Here is a 22,500-nt window from a genome sequence, read left to right on the forward strand (position 1 = left end):
TAAATATAAAATCAGTTAATGTGGGAACATTTTGCTCATATAGCATGAGGATTTTTTAAAAGAACAAAAATATTCACTAACAAAGCATTTTCTGCATGTTATGACAAGGTGCACATTTGTTGAATGAAAACTTGGGTTGGTGAGAATTAATAGACATATGTTTTATCACACATTGAACATTCAAAATAATACCTAACGCTGATATATCAAATGTTGAGCTGTCAAGGTATAAATTTGTAGTAAAAAATATATACTGAACTCAGTAATCATATTTTAAGAATAATACCCTTAAATGTAATAAACAGTTATTACTTTTCTTACTATCATTACTAATGTAATTATCAAAAAGCTTTCTAGAATTATTATCATAATATAATATTCATAACATAACAAAAAATGGTACTAACAGTGTTACTTAGGCTGTTGCTGGCACTGGATAGGTCCTGCGTTAGTTGGATAGGGTTGATACTCGTCAGGTGAATGGGCAGCTGAGTCCTCCATCATTGCCATGTGTTGCATCATAGGGGTATAGGGAGAGGCTGGATAACCCCCACTTGCTGTTAAGTAACCTCCTTGCTGTGGGTGAATCGTGATACATTTACTGAATGACACAATATTAATAAAATCTTAGTGTGAACATAACAAATCAATGTTGACATAAAGAGAAAACTATAAAAAATTATTGGGACTGTTTTAAGCACCATATTTGAACCTTATAAGATGCACCTGTCTTTACATGGATATAGTTTTGCAATAAAGAACTTTAATAAACTCAGTTAAAAATTTAGCAAAAGTTGTCCGTGATTTTTCCTGAGAAAAACTAAGAAAGAAAATTGAGAAAATTATGAATATATGCCATTATATCTGATACATCCACCACATAACTATGTTAAAGAAAAATTATAAACAACAACTATTTGCAAGCAAATAATTGTCCTAAGATCCATAATTAACCCACAATGTCTGAAATGAACTCTAGGCAACTGTCTTAGTTTGCAATTAGCAGCTGTAATCAGCCTCATGGTGGAAATACAAACATGCTTTATTCCATCTGATATACCAAAAAAAATGCCTTAAAATCTTGAAGTACTACAAGATTGTGACATCCTGTGATGCTGCACAAGGCAGTTGGGTTTTTAATGTGTTTGACACAGTTCCTGTACTAAATAATACAAAAAAAAAAAAAGTTTTGTTCACTGGAGAGAAGATCACTACAAGGCACTCTGCCCACTAGCTATAACACAGATTTTTTTTTTCTTACAGGAAAAAGTGTACCTTACAGACCAGTAACCTCAATATGTGTGTGTGTGTGTGTGTGTGAGTGTGTGTGTGTGTGTGTGTGTGTGTGTGTGTGTGTGTGTGTGTGTGTGTGTGTGTGTGTGTGTGTGTGTGTGTGTGTGTGTGTGTGTGTGTGTGTGTGTTTAAATATCTATATATTTATATATTTATATATATCTTTATATATATTTATATATATTTATATATATTTATACATATTTATATATATACGTATATATATAGTATATATATATATATATATATATATATATATATATATTTATATATATATATATCTATTCTATTTTTCCTTGACAAATTACTATCAAGGAGATTTTTGTTGAAAAATGAATTTTCCTCTGTATTTTGGTTAGACATACTTTCTTTACATAACACACAAATATACAAATAAAGGGAGATTAGATTAACCCATTTGCCCCGGATTTATGTTCTGTCCCCTGTAGTTTTTGGTGAATTTTGTTACATACAGATGGCTTCAAATGTGCTCAGCTGGCAAGGAGTCTATCAGTAGCCCTAGTTACCAATCCTGATTTCCCCATTCCTTGAATTGGCAGGAAAATTAATACCATTGCTATCGATACTGTTATTATTGTTATTGATGTTATGATTATTAATTTGTCATTAAAATATTTTAGACAATGATATGATACAAAAGACCCTTTCTTAAAGTGAAAGAAAAGGGTAAACAGGTGAGATAGGGAGTTTCTAATAACTGGCTATTTGGTGATTAAGAATTTGTAGAGCCATCTATGAGTAAATACAATAAATAAACGAGGGAGGTAAACTGACAGTCCTGACATGAACATCAATATCAGGTAAACACATTTTTTCCAACCACTTTCATCATCTATCATATGAAAAGTCTGAAAGTATAAACATACTTATTCTTTCGAGTGTAAGACTTGGCCCCCAAAAAAAAAAAAAATATATATAATATAAACACACACACATATATGTATATATATATGCATGCATATATATATAATAAATATACACACACACACATATATATCCATATATAAAATATATATATATGTATGTGTGTGTATATATATATATTTAATATGCATATATATATACATACACACACACACATATATATCCATATATATATCCATAAATATATATATATTAATATATATATATATGCCATATATATATATATGCATAAATACATATATACATAAATACATATATATATATGCAATATATATATAAAAAATATATATATATAAACAATATATAATATATATGCATATATAATATATAAATATATATTTATATATATATATATCAATATATATAAATATCTATATATATATAGATATATATATATATACATATATATATATACACACACACACACACACACACACACACACACATATATATATATATATATATATATATATAAAATATATATACATAATAATATATATATACATATTTATACAAGAATATATATATTTATATATATATATATATATAATATATATACTATATATAGTATTATAATATATACAAACATATTAAACATATACATATAGACAAATACATGCAAACATATGTCATATATATATATATAAATATATATATATATATATAAATATAATATATAAATATATAATATATAAATATATAATATATATATATAAATATCAAAAAACTGTATATATATATATAATATATATATATAAAATAATTATATAATATATACTATTATAAATAAATATTTATAACATAATATTATGAATATCTATTGTAAAAAATATATAAAAATATATAATATCTACATATATAAAGTCATATAAATGTATTTGTGTGTATCTACATGTATGTGTGTAATGTATGTGTATAAATATATATATTATTAAATATAATATCATATATATATATATAACGAATATATAAAGGTGTATGTAAATATGCATATCAATGTAGAAATTATTTAATATATATGATATAAACATCTATATAATATATATATATAAATATATATATCTATAAATACACACATATTACATATAATTACATATACTATTTATGCTTTAAGTATAATGTAAAATAATATAAAGTAAGATATATATAATATATATATAAATATTATATATATAATATATATAACACAAAATCACACACACACATGTATATTATAAAATAATAGTAAGAAAATATAAATATATAAAGAAAAAAGAAATAAATAAAATATACATAATATTATAAATTTGTAAATAACCATATAAATTTTACACAATCACAATATATAAATAATATATGCATCTAGAAACCTTAATATACATAAACATTAAGTATGTAATATATAATATAATTGAATATATAAATGTGTATATAAAGTAATATACAAATCAATATACATATAATATATGAATCTTGTTAAATTTATTAACATAATAAATACAATCTAAATACATATTATTTAATATATATAAATATATACACACACATAATATTGACTATTAAATTAATTCAATTCCAGCTGGAAAAGTAGTACATACATGTCATGCCACTGGTTGATATATAATAGTCAACTACACATATATGTCTCCACAAGTACTATGTACCAATGAAACCAACAACATGTATTTTCTACCTGTAACCCTTTTCTTGATTTTGGGAAATATCTTCTGGAATCTTAAATTTCTATTAGTAATGTCAATAAGATACCATACTTCGTAGTAAGGGAATGCCTACATACCCTAAACCTTATTGATGATAAAAACAGCAGCAATAAATAAAAAGTGAAATTATGTAAAGACAACAATTCTTTTTGTAGACTAATCCTAATACCCACTAAAATAAGAAAGAAAATATGTTCGATGCAATATACAATAATGATGTATGGAAAATCCTTGGTGAAGACGAGGCTGCCAACTGACAAACCTTTTTTCAAGATGGACGCCAAAAAGGGGGGGCCCCCCCAAAAAAAAAAAATAGCGAAATTGCACCGGGATATGGGAAAGTGAAATATCTAAGCTGAATGTTTCGCAGAGATTGTGGTGGTACAGGTGGATTGATGGAAGGAGTAGGGCACGTCCTCCCGGAAAGGTCAGATGTCCTATTTAACCAATGCAGCTTAAATTCATGAAGTACCTACTGCTCCCAGTAACATGACTATGCAGATGGGACACATCACGGAACGCCATCAAAAAGAGGTTGAACAAACAATATCCCCAACCGTCACTTCCCGTCGCCAAAGCATATGTGAGAGGGTTTATATTAATCTGGGGAAGAGCAATAATAGAGAAAATAAAATATATATATCCATATATAAATAATATATAATATATAATATAATATATAATATAATATATATAAATAATATATATATATTTATATATACATATATACATATACATACATACATATACTCTCTCTCTTCTCTCTCTTCTCTTCTCTCTCTCTTTTCTCTCTCTTCTCTCTCTCTTCTTTTCTCACTTCCTCTCTTCCTTTTTCTCTTCCTCTCTCTCTATATCTCTCTCATAATTTGGAAATCTGAACTTGCTAATCTCTTAACACAATTTCTCTACTTTTCCACATCTAGATTTTCTGTCAAAATTGCTCTTGCTATTTCCCTTGCCATATTTCCCTCTTTAATGACATGCCATGTTTCCCTTTATGATGAAGCAACACTTACTGAGCCGGGAGTGATGTGCAGTTGCTGCATGTGAGTGGTCAGTGTGGGAATCAACGGGGAGTACGGCATCTGACTTGTGTCCATTGTTGTCTGGATCATCTGCTGGACAAAAGAAATATCATAAAATAAAAGTAACTCCTATAATCAGTTCTATTACTACTACATCTACTACTAATGCTATTTCTACTTACACTAATATGCATGTGTATAAACATATATACATAAATATATACATACATACATACATACATACATACATACATACACACACACACACATATATATACACACGTGTGTGTGTGTGTGTGTTGTGTGTGTTGTGTGTGTTGTGTGTGTGTGTGTGTGTGTGTGTGTGTGTGTGTGTGTGTGTGTGTGTGTGTGTGTGTGTGTGTGTGTGTGTGTGTGTGTGTGCGTGTGTTTACATACATGTACATATATATGCATATATGAATATACATATATATGCATATATGAATATATACATACATATTTATATATATATATATTATACATACATATATGTATAAATGTACACATCAATGTGTATATATATATAAAAATATATATATACAAAGATATACACATATATATTTAACATCAAGTGTATGATAATATATGAATATATATATATATATATATATATATACTATAAACCATAGATATCCTCACATATATATACATATACATAAATATATACATAAATATAACATACATATAGATATAGTATATACACACACATAATATAAACATATAACAAAAATATGCATATAATATATATATATCATATTAAATCTAAAAACATAAAAATTAAATAACATAATAAATGTAATATAACATATTAAATCTTTTAAAAATAAAAAAAAATTTAGCATGCGCAACACAGGTACACAAGCAATGATCGAGTACATTCAAACGGACCACACGATATGATGGACTGAAGCACTAGGACATTGCACTGTGCAGAGTATGCGTGATGACTTGAATGGTCTCTGATGGAATGATCTGCTGCTTGTGTGCAGGTGCAGCTAGTAGATGTGTCGTGATATCAACAGATAAAAAGATCAGTACCAGTGTAGATGATGTAGACTGTACTATGTGTGTGGATGATCGTGATACGTAGTTGCGCTGGGACGTGCAGGTGCGACTTACAGGTTCGCGTGTCTAACATATATCAGGCAATATATTCCGAAACTGACACTACATATGCATATATGAACTAAACATACAGTAGTTATACACTATATATATGTAGAGACGAATATAATAATAGCGATAACCAGACAAAACATGCTTATTCAAAAATAGATAATAACAATCACAATAGTCATACAAATATATAATAAAATACATATATTTCATATGCATATAAGCGAGCTAATATAGATTTGCAACAACTAAGGTAGTATTGTAAATGATATATATCAATACATATTTATATACTATTTATTATTTTATAGTTATGATATTATATAGATATACACAAATCATTATACTATCATATACAATATGAGTATTGAGACTATAGTTATATATATCAGATTGTTTTATTATATAAACACACTTAACAATAGATATACAAAGACAAATATATAGCTATATATAATATATTATTTAATATATATATATAAATATAGATGTATAGTCTAGTAGTTATTGACGTTTAGATTTATAGATGTATTCGATAGATAGTGAAAGATGAGATGTAGATAGAGCTGACGTATCAGAATATAGTTATATATATAATATGAAAGATTGTGTGATAGGTGTGTGTGTGTAATATATATAGTTAGTGATTAGGTGTATGATGTCGTAAGTGCTCTTAAGTATAGCATACAGCTACATATGATATAGTGTGCTTCTATAGCGATGAATTATAGCTACGATAGTATAATATATATAGTACACTATATAATATTCCATCACTATAAAAAACATATAATATACTATTTATATATGATATAAAGTAATAGATAGATTCACATATAATACAATAATATTAAATAGTCTCATATAATATATAATATTTATAAAATAGATATAATACAAATAATAACTACACATTATACAATGATATACACACACATACAACACTAACAAACTACACACACTACACATCTATATAATATGAGTATAAAGTGTCTGAATATATGATAAATCCTGATCAACTTAAACAAAGTAGTATGTATGTGCGAAATGATAATTAAATATATTGCGTATTATATATGTTATACATATATATATGCATATAACAGTTAAATATAAATACATATTTTAAGACACATATAACACGTGTTTATATATATAATATATATATCTCACAAAATATCTTACTAACACAAATAAATTTAAACATATACATATACCATAATTATAAAGAATGATAACTATACAGTAATATGCATATAACTACACTAGAACAACACAACTCATAATAAACATGTATCTAGCATGGGAACACTTCCCCCATCAGCACACACAGACAGAGTTCAGACACACACACTTCCCTGCCCCACACACACACACAACACAGTATACAAGTTATATATTAAGTTATATAAATCTACTAAAAATATATTGTATAATACATTGGTTTTATAGAGTTTTACTCATACAATGATGCATATGATGGTTACTATTCCTATAAATAATCTATGCACATGTACACTCATGGTACTCAGTAATAATATCATACTATATAAACTGCTACGTATATAAAAAATATATATAAATATAGATATATATATACACACACTATATATACACACCATATACTCCACATTTATACAATAAATAAACTTATATATGTATATACATATATATGTTTATATTTACACAGAAAAATATACTGTTTTAGCACATACAAGCCACAAACGATATAGAATAATAGACGGTAAGTATAGTATAGTATATATAGTAAAAAATACAGCACGACCGACACATCTACACCCAACACACATGTATGGCAGTGAATAGGTATTGACATTCATATCTAGACCTATTCAGTATATCATATATAATTACACATATATAAACTCACATTGATACACATGGAGAAGCGAGAGATCCTTACAAACTATGTAGGGTCATCACCACATGATATTCAAACTCTACATATACAACACTTACATATGGCACATACACACACACATTACCAGACGCACTTAGTATAATACATAAAATAAAAATAAATATATATACTCTGCAAACACTCATAATACTATAAAATTTTGTAAAAAAAATATATACATAGTCAGGCATTATATATACCTGCCATTACATGTAACAATCATGTCATCTCGTATATCCGATATACATGTAGTAGTCATTGACGTGTATAGTGTGTATTTCATGTAGAGAGATGTATCATACAATTGTATAAGTATACTCTACTACTTTGTATATTTTATGTCATATTCTGTATTTAATATGTATAGTGTGATATATTATCTCTTATTCAAACATAATAACGTTTATATAGTATGTAACTTTAATTAATTTTATTTAGTATATTATGGGGTTGTTATTTCGTATACATATGTTTATGTATATAATGCCTTTTCGCTTACAGCTGCCACCCGCTGGCTTTAGCCTGGCGAAAAGGGACAGTATGCATAAGACTCCCCTGCCACTCATACCTTTCCATCTCAAGACTTCTGCAATGCCGCCTGTGGCCACCCATGGAAACTAGGTACCTGTGGTCCAGAGGCAAACTGTGGAGCTCTTGGAGAAGACCCAGGCAGCGGAGGCTCTAAAGATATGGAGTCATGGCTCATCAGGCATGTGAGGATATGCTCCTGCCTTCATACTAACACCTGCCCCTGTGCCCCCTGGGTTAATGGGCCCGGCAGTGGTGAGGCAAGCCTTGCCAGTTCTACCCTCCACCGGGGGAGAAAACCCACTGGTAACGAAACATTATTTGTAGGTGCTGGGGTAAGGCTAAAGTCCTCCCACCCGTCAAGAACGGCAGGCTGTGGTTCCCTCTGTTGACTACATAAGAACTTGGGTGTGAAGGGGGTTAGCCCTTGCATACCATCGGGGTCCCACGCCGCCAAACTGGTGTGATCTTGTTGGGAAAGCCCCAGTAAGCCCTGCTGGCGATTTATGGTACCTGCAGCGCCAGCCCAAATCCGCAGCTTTCATCCTCTTATATAGTGGGCAGTTATGTCCGGTAGGGGTGTGCTCGAGAGTGGTGTCACACTCGGCACCCTGCGACAGTGACTGCCCGAGTTTAGACCTCTGTATGCTGCTCAAGGTTGGGGGGTTGAAGCAGTCCATTTTCCATTGCGACAGGACGACCCTGTCCACTCTACCTACTACTCGGTCCGAGGGATTCAAGCAGTCTGGAGAAACATGAGCAGTGTGAGCAGCTTCGTTTGCATCAGGAGGTGAGAAACCTGGCAGCGCATGATTAGTGTGGGTGGCTCTCACACGTTATTACATGGTTGGCACAGCCACAGTGAAGGTACACCTAGTCTACCAGGGAGTGAGCCATCAGGCACATCTCGTATCCAGAGCGGAGCCTTCGAGATACATTCAACCCTCTTGTTATAAGAGGGCACTACTCCAGTCGATGATTGTATTATGGTATTAGAGACTGAAGCTTTCTTTTGCTCATTCATTCTCTTATTGGCCTGTACACGGCTACCTTACATACTGTGATATATAAACTAGAGGCTCGAATACGACTGTTGATGTTTCTTTAATCGATGCCAAAACTTGCATCTGTGGCACGCATCAGTTGTCCTCACGAGATATTTTTAAGGCGCAATGTTCTGGGTGCGCCTTCAATGGCTAGTACTCGATCGAGCTTCAATGAGCATGTCTGTCGCGTCTCTCCCTTCATGGCTCAGGACTGGTGCTCAGCGGCATCGAGAATAGCCTTCACTTTCCATGACTTTGCTAGTCCCAGAAATTGAGGATATCTGGCTCTTGGATCAGTGCGTCTACCAACAACATTGATGCCAGGTTGGGTCGTGACGCCAATCGTGAACCCGATGGAAGCCAACATCCGGTGTCGTATAGCACAACCAGTCGGTGGAGTAGGCGCGTAACCAAAACCTGACTAAGCGGTGTCATGTCCGAACCTTCTGAGTACGTGCGTGCGATTAGATCATGCAATGAGATTAGCTTGTGGCTACTCCTCCGTGTCCACTTTAGAACACCCTGTCACCCAAATGAATACCATATGGTTGTCTGTTGTCAGTTTGCATGAGATTGAGCTGAACGAGACGATGTGTCGCCCAGCTGGTTTACGCCGAGGCGAGCATCTCTGTCATCCGATTCCCTCAGTCACAGCACTCCAGGACGCGGGCCTGACAAGACACCCCTTTTTCTCAGTTGACCTGTGCGATATCGCTATCTAAGCATCTCCCAAGTAAATCCATCAGTACAACTAGCCCTTAACTTACCACAAGACAGAAAGTTCACATCTTGCATCGAGACATTTTGCTTCAAATTTATCTAGTAATGTCAAGCCACAGTATCTACTGTCCGTCGGCTCGCTTGTCAGGGAACATAACTTGACCGATGTCTCGGAAGTGATGTTGCAGTAGAACTATTGATCCATCGTACGAGAAGGATAGTAATGAACATGTTATCAGATAATCTGCGAGGAGGTCGATAGCAATTTTCTTAGTAAATGACCTTCAACCTGCCTACCAAGCCCAGAGAAGCTGAACTTCCAAGCCCCCTCACAGACGACTGCAATCCCTCATCCAGACCGCTGCCCAGATCAATCTCAGAATCCCTAGATGGGCGTTGCTAACAAGCGTTTGAGGTGCTGGAGTAATTCAATTGTAGCAGTTGCCCTCAGCTTGAGTCCGCCAACAGTTTAACATTGATGCGGTAATGAGAGATTCCTCTCCAGACCCTCCCATCGATATGAGGACTCCAACCCACCCTCCCTCTTCCCTAACTCTACAAGGTCTTGGGTGTGGCACAGCATGGAGGCAAGCCCACTGGACCTCACAAGAAACAGGTCACGGTATATGAGCTATGCTTCGATCCCCAATTTGTCTCTGGACAACCAACAGGAACATCCCATACCTCATCCACCCCCACCACTTCAGACTTTCCCTGACTGAAGAAGTAGTGAAATCGACAGCGGGTGGTAGTGTTGTAGCACATTACGCCATGGCAATAATTGGTCCTCGTAGCAAGGTCTGTGTAGAACCTACCAGAGACGAAACTACTACGCGCAAGGTAGCCTTGCAATGGCATGTGTAGTAACTCACTAAGAAGATCGTCACAGCCATCATGCGTCAGACTGGATACCTTTTGTTGATACTTATTTCCCCGCTGTCACGAATCCTTCACCTGGACCTGCTGAGGGGTTAGATCATCTCGCTCTCATAAGTCTGATATATGGGACAAGGGGTTTCCACAGGGACTTTTCTGAAAAAGCAATCCCCAGGCATAAGCTCCAAAGGCTGGACATCTCAATCATCTGATTCATAACCTCCTGGTTACAGTCCGTCCACAACTAGATGCCATCCTGGCATTTTAGTCATTCTTGTACGAGTGCCCGTTGTGATTTGGACGTGGGCTGCTTGCAGCGCCTACATCTACTCAAGAAGGCGTTTGATATGGTGCAAAACATCCGCGAATCTCCCTCATGGGACGGAAGCTCTAGAGCGCAAGAAACGACTTCTTTATGACACACTAGATTGTTGGAGCACTCAACACTAGCAAATCGATCTCAGGCACAGAAGAGATGCTGTAAAGTTGTGGCTGGGGGCCTGTCAGCTTCTTCCTGTTAAGTTACAGGCACAGAGTCAGAGTGCCTCGTGCTTCTTAGCACCTTCACTACTTCAATCATACATGCCTCATTGATACTAGAATTCGCTGGATAACTGCTACTGTCCAAATCACTGTTGAGCAACTCTAGTTCAATATCAAAGGTACAGACCAGTGAGGACTTATGCTAATGATGTAGGTCCATTGTCTCATCTTCATCGAATCTAGCGTATATGAAACCCTAGGTTCGACTTTCGCTTCTTTGATTCGACATCTAGCATATGAAGAAAGCCCCCGGTAACTAGAGTATTTAACTTCTGGACCAAGACCAGAACCACGGATTTTGGGTGCCCATAATAGAGCTATCCTGTGCATTCGGAAACGTGCTGTAGGAGGTATGAATAACAGTCAAAGTATCAGCTAGTTTACATATATCATGTGCATCGGACTAGTCTGTCAGTGTCAGTTTCGACACAGACTGGAGCTGTCAGCCCACCAGTGAAGAACAGTCTGAGACAGATACTCCCGACTCGCACAGGAGTCATGAAATCTCACGGACAAAAGATTATGAGAGGATGCCGTGAGTAACCTCTCGCGATCGGATTCACGAACGAACCAAGAGCGACCTGTGTTACTTTCAAGAGGCACCTGATCTACGCTATTGCCAGTTTTACATATGGTAGTGAAACTTGGATCGTCCAACGAAGGTCAACGCCAGCAATCTCGACTGTAGATGTGCTTGTTAGTACCAGATCCTTCCGCCAGATCGATAGAGCTGTACTAGTGGCAACAGGAGGACCGTTTGAACCCTAAGTCCCATCCGGCTCAACCATGAGAGCCCAGTACAGGACATGCAATGGTACTTGCACAATCCATGATCGCACAATACTTCGAGGCTATAATGCCACTGGTGGGCTTCTAACACTTACCCGCCAGGGATGACCCTACGGCCCACCATTAGTACTCTGTCCGAAAAAACCCATGGTGTGAGACCGCGAGTGGGATGAAGACGATTGGAGCAGGTCTTGGAGCTTAGGCAATTCGATCAAATCGTTATGGACTGCCTTGTCGGTAACTAGAGACCGCGCCATGCCCCTGCCGTGGCACGCTCCCAGCCTAAAGGAGGACCCATCGAACGAGGTGGACTCGAAAGCGGTGGATAGCGCATCTTCTCAACGCCAACGGTCACTGCTTGTGCGTCAGTCTCCGACTCGAACTTCGATGACTTGACATGAACAGAGACATTGTTTGTCGTGTGTGAGTCGTGTGTGTCGTGGTGGTGTTGGAGTTGTGCGTTGTAGTGTGTGTGTGTGTGTGTGACTCACGCATGCATGCACGCACGCACGCACGAGAGCACTCTCGCACGCACCCTAGCTACGCAAAGCTACCTGCACGCGGGTACGCCCACCCGCATAAGGGCGCACTCGCCACCCCGCCACACAACACTGGATCATCATCGCATTGGTTTTCTTTCTGCTGGCACGCACGCAAGTACATATAGACGCACTGCCAACACAAGACACTACTGCTACACGACTCTCTCAGCACGTGCACTCTGGAGAGGGCCACTCGCATTTTTCGCCGGTGTCTGGCCGCAGCACGGACACGTGAAAGCACACACTACATACAGACGGAGGAGGTCGTAGCAAATTAATATATCTGATCGCTCATGTTATTTCTACTTATCCCAATTTGGAAGAACAATCTTAATCATAGTAGACAACTGGAAGGTTTAACACTTACACTTTGCCTTCACTTAGAGACCCCAATTGCAGGCTGACGATTTATGTTTGTCTAGCATGTAGTTTTCCGATATTTTGCCAATGTGAGTAATCATACAATGGCCGCTCATATTGCTCAGTTCTCTGCAAGGAATTCTATCAAGACCTAGTGACCAATGCCTGAATTGATCCCAATGTCACTTGAATTCGAAGCGGTTGCGAAATGTGATTATATTCTTTCTTAATAATTCCAGTTGACATCAGAACTCATGTGATTATCTGCTTATTGATATTATATGACATACTATTGTTATTACGACCATCTTGAATAATTCAAGTCACAGCACATATGAAAATACAAGCGATGCAATATACGTAACCGCTTATCCGAAACTCAAGAAAAAGTGTATAAGGCAGAGGTGAACATCTAGGAGAAGGTTACTACATCAACCAACTTCCTTTTGATTAAGCACGGTTGTAAAGCTTCGCTTATGAGGCTGATGAAGGATACAATAGAATAGAAACCTTCAGTGTCATACTTCTGCAGCGGACATACTCGCAGGGCATCCTCTTGACCATATGTGGCAGATTTGGTTAGATTTCTACTAAGCAAACAAGATACATCCTCACATTTAGATAAGTGACATAGACTACAGAGCGGAATCATCCATGATGAGTTGAAGTGATCCTGAGTAGCTTCCATAAGTCATTTAATGTGTTGAGAAGGTAGATAATCGACGTGAAACCATTTGGAAGGGGGTTCTGCCGTAATGTTAGGGGCCACGGAGAGGCAATCTAATGCCCATTTGTGTGTACGTGGAAATAGATGGCGGCTCATGATACTGTGAATTGGCTTAGTAAAAGCGATCTTTTAATAGGTCAGGAATACTACTCCAAATCTAATCAGTGAGACCATCTCAAAGCTACTCTGCAATGAAATATAATAACAACGAAACAGTAAGAAAGAAAAAAACAGAAATTACATAATATCACAAGAACACCACACATAAAGACATATGGTCTAGACATACAGTAGTGTATATGTCAATATATCAATACATTTTTACATATACCGTTGTAGAGATATAACATACTATCGTATCACTAATATATATATCTTCATATACATCATTATGATAGTACACATATATATTTATACGATCAGTACTACGCGACACAGAGATATATTAATATATACGCGTATAGCCATAATACATATATAAACAACATTTTTATCTTCATTAAAATTCTAGTTTGTACGTGTGGGTTTTTATACCAACTAATATCTTTATATATGGCAAAGTTGTACAATATAGGCTCAAAGCACTAAATATTAAGACATATATATCACATATATATATGTTGTTATAGAATGTTGACAGTTGATATACATCGCACACAAGCGCGCTATACATATATACGCGATATATTCAACTAACTGAATATGGAATAAGTATATAACATAATATAATCATCAATTATATTAGTATATCAAATACAATATTACTATAGATATACACAAATGTATATAGAGCGGCATATAATCACATAGTATATTTCTACATATATCATACACCACATGTATATATTCTACATAGTTATATTGATACATATAAAGCACATATATATGGAGCAAATGCCAACGTGAGATAGAAACAGTATATATGCTGACAATCATGTATAAGCACAACATAGCTACTTAGAATATATAGTGAGCAAAACTACAAGATATACTACTATAAAGATAACACATATCAACTACTCATAAGGGTTAACATATGTTATATATAAATATATAGTACTTCTAAAATGCATATAATTATAGTAAAAAAATCAAAATAGTAGTTGATAAAACAATCACATTAGTGAGAAGAGATATAAAAAACACAATATATATATATGTGACCAACTCAATATACTATTAGTTATAAACAACACTTAATATAATAATATATTGTGTTCGGAACAATATATCTGAGATATACATAGAAACCATATTAATATTTATTGTCCTATAGTTCATACGAAACTCATTATATATATATCAAAGAGAGAACACATAATTCGTCACTAATATCTATAAACAAGATATACATATGCAATAAACAATTATATAGTAAGAGTACTAATATCTAGAACAATATGAGTACTATCTTATAAGATCATATCTTCTATATACATATAGACAATATTAAATATTATACCTAGAGACCAAATAACTTTAATATATGAGGTCAGTATAAACAATTATAAACATAACACTATAAGCAGATAATATAGTATACCTTACAATAAACAATTATTTAGTATCTAAATATGTATAGACAAATGAGCAATCAATATATGAATAGGCCTAACCAATATATAGGTAAACACAATCTATATTTCTTAGGCTGTAGATAACGAACAATGAGATACTTATATATCATAAAACCTATATATTTATAAAAAAAATATGATATACCAAAACACTCTAGTAGCTTATAGTAGTAGACTAAATATATTTAGGGTAAATAGGTCAATAAACAATATTCAGAATATATAAAGACACAGAGATATCGGTATATATGAGACAAACTAATATATCTACTTATAAGATATATATATATAATACACACTATACTGTGTACTAGTAAGAGCGAAATCACATATATAATACTACTACCATGATATAATAGTATAGTAAATTATATTTTTATGTAAATAAGCGTACATGTATATATTATGTCTATTTATAACACAGTAATGTGTGTATGTGTGTGTGTGTGTGGTGAGAATATATATATTAATATATATATATATACCTAATTACATATATTATATGTCTGATGCCATGATACTACATATAAGTGTGTGTGTCGTGTTCGTGTGTGTATATAATATATATACCAAATATATATAATAATATTAGATAAGGATGAATGTTTAAATAATATATAACTGATATAGTCTATATATCATTACATATATAAGCAATACACAATCGCCAACATACAAAACACAACTTCTTATAAATACAATCAACAGTATACATTATAAAAATATACTATATCATATATAATTTATATATTATAAAAAATAAATATACAATATATATACGCATAACATATAACATATACATATATATAATATCAGAGACTACACAATAATGTTCTATTTATAACACAGTATAGAGTGTATATGAAGTGTACTGTGAGTCTGTGTGTGTATGTAGTGTAGTGTAGTTAGTGTATATAAAAAATAAATATAGATATATATATTATATAACTAATATATTTAATAAACAAATAAACACAGTATATCTGTAATTGTCATGTGCTGAGTGGTATGTGTTGGGGTTATTGGGGTGTGTGCTGTTAGTGTGTGAAGTGGTGGAGTGTCTGTGATAAATATATATACATATAGCATACTAATATAAATTGTTATATATAATCTCATACATATACTAACATACATCACGCCACACTACTAATTAGAACTTTTATATATAACACACTCATGTAATATATGTATTACCTAAATAATATGTTCTATATAATAATATATATAAACATATTATAGATATATATATGTATATATGTTTACATATATATGCATATATGGTTATATATATACATAATTATGCACATACACATGTATATATGATATATATATATATATCTACGTATATATATATATATATATATATATATATATATATACACACATATATATACACACATATATACTCACATATATACATATAAATAACCATATATATGTATATACATATATATGTTTATATATACACAGAAAAATATACATGTTTATATATACACACAAACATATATATAAATGTATATATATATATATAAATATATACACACACACACATACACACACACACATGTATGTATATATACATACATATGTATATATACATATATAATATATAATTATACATATATAAATATACACTTATACACATATATGGATATATACAAATATATACACACACATATACACACATACATATACATACACATACATACACATACACACACACACACACTTATATATACATAAATATATAAATAAATATATATATAAAAACATATATATATATATATATTTGTAAAAATATATATACATATACATATATATACCTACATACACATGTATATATACATATATATGTATTTATATGTATATGTGTATATATGTATATATGTATATAAATGTATACGTATATATATATGTATATTTATGTATATTTCTGTATTTATATGTATATGTGTATATATGTATATAAATGTATACGTTTATATGTATGTATATGTATATTTATGTATATTTATGTATACATATGTTTGTGTATATTTCTGTATACATATGTTTATGTATATTATGCCTTTTCGCTTACAGCTGCCACCGCTGGCTAGCCTGGTGCGAAAAGGGAGCAGCTATGCATAAGACTCCCCTGCCAGCTCATAGCCTTTCCATCATCAAGACTTCTGCAATGCCTCCTTGTGGCCACCCATGGAAACTAGGTACCTTGTGGTCCTAGGCTGAACTGTGGAGGCTCTTGGAGAAGACCTGGCAGCGGGAGGCTCTAAAGATATGGAGTCATGGCTCACAGGCATGTGAGGATATGCTCTGCCTTCATACTAACTCCTGCCCCTGTGCCCCCTGGGGTTAATGGGCGGCTGTGGTGAGGCAGGCCTTGCCAGTCTACCTCCCTGAGATAACCACTGGTAACGAAACATATAGTTGTTGGTGCTGGGGGGAAGGCTAAAGTCCCTCCCACCCGGCAAGAACGGCAGGCTGTGGGTCCCTCTGGTGACCACAGGAACTTGGGTGGGAAGGGGGGGTTACCCGTCATCCCATCTGGGTCCCAGCGGCCGCCAACCTGGTGTGATGCTTGTGGGGGAAAGCCCCAGGGAGCCCTGCAGGCGGATTATGGGACCTGCAGCCAGCCAACCTCCTCTATATGGGGCAATGTCGGTAGGGGTGGCAGAGATGGTCCCCACCTGGAGTGACTGCCCGAGGTTAGACCTCAGGTATGCTGTCAGGGTGGGGGGTTGAACAGTCCATTCCTTGCGACAGGACGATCGGTTACCACTACTGTCGAGGGAATTCAAGCAGCTGAGAATTGAGGTGGCAGCTCTCTCGGAGGTGAGAAGACCTGGCAGCGGCATGATTAGTGTGGGTGGCTACACTTATTACTGGTTGGGCCACAGTGATGGTCACCGTCTCCAGGGAGGAGCCATAGCCATCTCCAGCAGACTTCAACCCTCTGTAGTAGAGGTCACTCCAGTCGATGAGTGTATTATGGTATTAAGACTGAAGCTTTCATTTGGCTTCATGTCTCTTATTGCTGTATACGCTCCTACGGATGTATATAAACTTGAGGTGAAAGAGATGTTTTACGCCAAACTTGCATCTGTGGCAGACAGTTGTCCTCAGCGAGATATTTTTATTGTTCTGGGTGCCTTCAATGCAGTATCGATCGAGCTGGCTATGAGATGTCTGTCGGTCCTCATGGCTCAGGAGCTGGTGCTGGCATCGAGAATAGCCTCCTTTTCCAAGACTTTGCTAGGTCCCAGAAATTGAGGATATCTGGCTCTTGGTATCAGTGTTCTGACCAACATCATTGGATACAGGTAGTGTGGCCAAGGAGATCGACCACATCCTCGTTAGCACTCGGTGGAGGATCCTCCAAAACTGCAGGGTTGTATCGAAGCACTGAGTACTGTGGAATTGATCATAGATTAGTTGTGGCTACTCTCCGGGTCCACTTTAGAACACCCTGTCACCCAAATGAACACCCTAGGTGTGTTTCATTTGGAGAGATTGAGGGAGGACGAGTGTGCCCAGGGGTTTGCCGAGGCTATCTCTGGTCATCTCACAGCACTCGAGGGCCTGACAGACCCTGTTCTTCTGTGGGATACCTTCAAGCAGCTCAAGAATCCATCAGTGAACACCCAAGATCAAGACAGAATTCCATCTTGCAGGAGACACTGGAAGCCACAGATGCTTGTCGTGCGGCTCGATTGTCAGGGGATCATAACTTGCACCGTTCTCTGGTGTGCAGGACTAGGTCACTGTTGAGAAGGGATAAGGAACAGTTTATCAGTAATCTTGCAGAGGAGGTCGATAGCCATTTCTTAGTAAATGACCTTCATCCTGCCTACCAAGCCCTGAGAAAGCTGAACTCCAAGCCCTCCTCACAGACGACTGCAGTCCGCTCAGCAAGTGGCCAGATAATCTCAGATCCTGATGGGGTGTGTCTGCGTTGGGCTGAGTATTTTGAGCAGTTGTATCAGGTTGATCCGCCAACAGTTAACATTGATGCGGGTAATGATGAGATTCCTCTGCCAGACCCACCCATCAGAGAGGATCCACCCTCCCTGACTGAAGAGTGGTAAAGCAGCGGGTGTTTGTAGCATCCCAGCTGAATTGTTAAAGGCTGGTGGAGAACCTATGGCAAGGGGCTTGCATGCAGTCCTGTCTGCCATCTGGCAGACTGGTACCATTCCCCCTGACCTGCTGAGGGGTGTGATCATCCCTCTCTGAGAGGGGAAAGGGGATCGCTGGGACTGTAGCAATCCCCAGCTGAAGCGCCAAAGGCTGGAGCAATCTGGATTCACTCCTGGTAAGTCCACAATAGATGCCATCCTGGCATTTTGAGTCATTGTAGAGTGCCGTTGTGAGTTTGGACGTGGGCTGCTTGCAGCCTACATCTAACTCAAGAAGGCGTTTGATATGGTGCATCGCGAATCCCTCTGGGAGATCCTGAGGCTAAAAGGAATTTTAACAAGGATTGTTGGATTAATAGCAAATCTGTATTCAGGCACTGAAAGTGCTGTAAAGTGTGGTGGGGGCCTGTCGAGCTTCTTCCCTGTTAGTTAAGGCATGAGGCAAGGCTGTGTTCTTGCACCAACACTTTTCAACACTTCCATGGATTGGATACTGGGTAGAGCTACTGTCCAAAGTCACTGTGGAGCAACTCTAGGCAATATCAAGGTTACAGACCTTGACTTTGCTAATGATGTTTCCATTCTATCTGAATCTCTGGAAACCCTAGTGGCGGCTCTTGATGCATTTAGCAATGAAGCGAAGCCCCTGGGGCTAGAGGTTTACTGGACCAAGACCAAGATCCAGGATTTTGGGTGCCTACTAGGAGATCCTGTGCAGTTGGTACGTGCTTGTGGTGAATACATCAAAGTAACAGAGTTTTATATATCTCGGTAGTGCAGTTCACGACTCTGGACTGTCAGACCAGGAAGACAGTAGACAGATAGGCCTGGCAGCAGGAGTCATGAAATCTCACGACAAAAGTATTTAGAGATGCCAGTACCTCTGCAGAAGGACCAAGCTATGTGTTTTCAAGGCCCTGACACTGCCAGTTTTACTATATGGTAGTGAAACTTGGATGCCAACTTGTGCTCTGGAATCTCGTCTTGATGTCTTTTGTAACAGATCCTTGTGCCAGATCATAGGGTACAGTTGGCAGGACCATGTGACCAACCAACGGCTGCACCATGAGACCAGTACAGGACCTATTACTTGCACAATCCATGATCGCCAACTCAGGCTATATGGCCACTTGGCTTAATTCCCCCAGGATGACCCTGCCCACCAGGTTGTCTCTGTCCGAAAAAACCCTGGGTGGAGGAGGCCTGTGGGATGACCGAGAAGGTCTTGGCTTGAGCAGATCGATCAAACCTGTTGTGAGGAACTAGAGATGGGCCAGGCCCCTGCCTGGCAGCTCGCCATGAGGGACCCTCGTAGGTGGACGCAAAGGGTGGATGCGGCTATGCGCCCCTGCTGGCGTTAGTTCCCAAATGATGATGACATGTATATGTGTGTGTGTGTGTGTGTGTGTGTGTGTGTGTGTGTGTGTGTGTGTGTGTGTGTGTGTGTGTGTGTGTGTGACTCACGCATGCATGCACGCACGCACGCACGCACGCACGCACGCACGCACGCACGCACGCACGCAAACGCACGCACGCACACACAAACACACACACGCACGCACGCACGCACACACAAACACACACACACACGCACGCACACACACACACAAACACACACTTATATACAGACAGGGGGTCTACAAATTAATATGAATGATGTCATTTTACTTATTCAATTTGGGAAGAAAATCTTAATTAGTAGACTTAAATGGAGGTTTAAAAACTTTTTGCCTTTCACTTAACCCAATTGCACTGGATTTATGTTCTGTCTCATGTAGTTTTTTGTGAATGTTGTTACATACAGATGGCCCCATATGTGCTCAGCTGGCAAGGAATCTATCAGTGACCCTAGTGACCAATCCTGATTTCCCCATTCCTTGAATTGGCGGAAAAATGTGTTTTTCTTTTTAATACAGTTGACATCAATACTCTTATTACTGTTATTGATGTTATGATGATCAAATTGTTATTAAAATCTTGATAACATTCAAGACAATGAAATAAAAAATGCAAAAGACCCTTTCCAAAAGTCTAGAAAAAGGGTAAACAGATGAAATAGGTAGGACTAATAACCAACTCCTTGTTGATTAAGCACTTGTAAAGCCATCTATGTGTAAATACAATAAATAAACTTGTGTTACACTGAGCATGGCATGCATTCTTGCCATATGTGGAGATTGGGTTAAGATTTACTAAGCAAAAAGAATCTCATTTTAAGGAAATATACTTACAGGAGAGACATCCATGTGTTGAAGTGTCTGAGGTGGCACAATGTAAAATGGTTGGAGGTGATAAGGCGGTACCTGGGACGGGGGGTACTGCCGAAAGTTAGGGGCCACGGAGGGCATCAATGTCCCATTGTGAGGGAGAAGAGATGGCTGGTCATAGACTGGAATTGGCTGTAAAAGACATTTAATGGTGAATATACTCAAATCTAATCAGAGCCACTCAAGAATCTGCAATGAAATATAAAAATAGGAGTAAAGAGAAAAAACAAGAAATTGAAAACACAAGAACACACACACATATACAGTATGTATGAATATGTATGTATATGTATATATATATATATTTAAATATACATATATATAAACATATATATATATATATATTAATATACACATATATAAAC

At 36.0% G+C, this 22,500-nt stretch overlaps 1 protein-coding gene across 5 annotated transcripts in view; it reads right to left on the bottom strand.

Moving 5' to 3' along the window:
• LOC125041634 (RNA-binding motif, single-stranded-interacting protein 1-like) overlaps nucleotides 1-22,500 on the bottom strand; it is a 224,677-nt gene that overhangs the window by 9,045 nt on the left and 193,132 nt on the right. For 4 of the 5 annotated variants that reach the window (XM_047636700.1, XM_047636696.1, XM_047636699.1 and 1 more), the window contains 3 exons: nucleotides 22,100-22,267; nucleotides 4,955-5,056; nucleotides 408-576 (listed from right to left, as the gene is read on the bottom strand). In XM_047636700.1, coding sequence (XP_047492656.1) covers nucleotides 412-576; nucleotides 4,955-5,056; nucleotides 22,100-22,267 — 435 coding nt within the window. In that variant the 3' untranslated portion in view covers nucleotides 408-411. The remainder of the gene's footprint in view (nucleotides 1-407; nucleotides 577-4,954; nucleotides 5,057-22,099; nucleotides 22,268-22,500) is intronic. The other variant, XM_047636697.1, reaches the window with a different exon arrangement.

Source organism: Penaeus chinensis, chromosome 31, assembly GCF_019202785.1.
Source record: "Penaeus chinensis breed Huanghai No. 1 chromosome 31, ASM1920278v2, whole genome shotgun sequence".
NCBI classification, from domain to species: domain Eukaryota; kingdom Metazoa; phylum Arthropoda; class Malacostraca; order Decapoda; family Penaeidae; genus Penaeus; species Penaeus chinensis.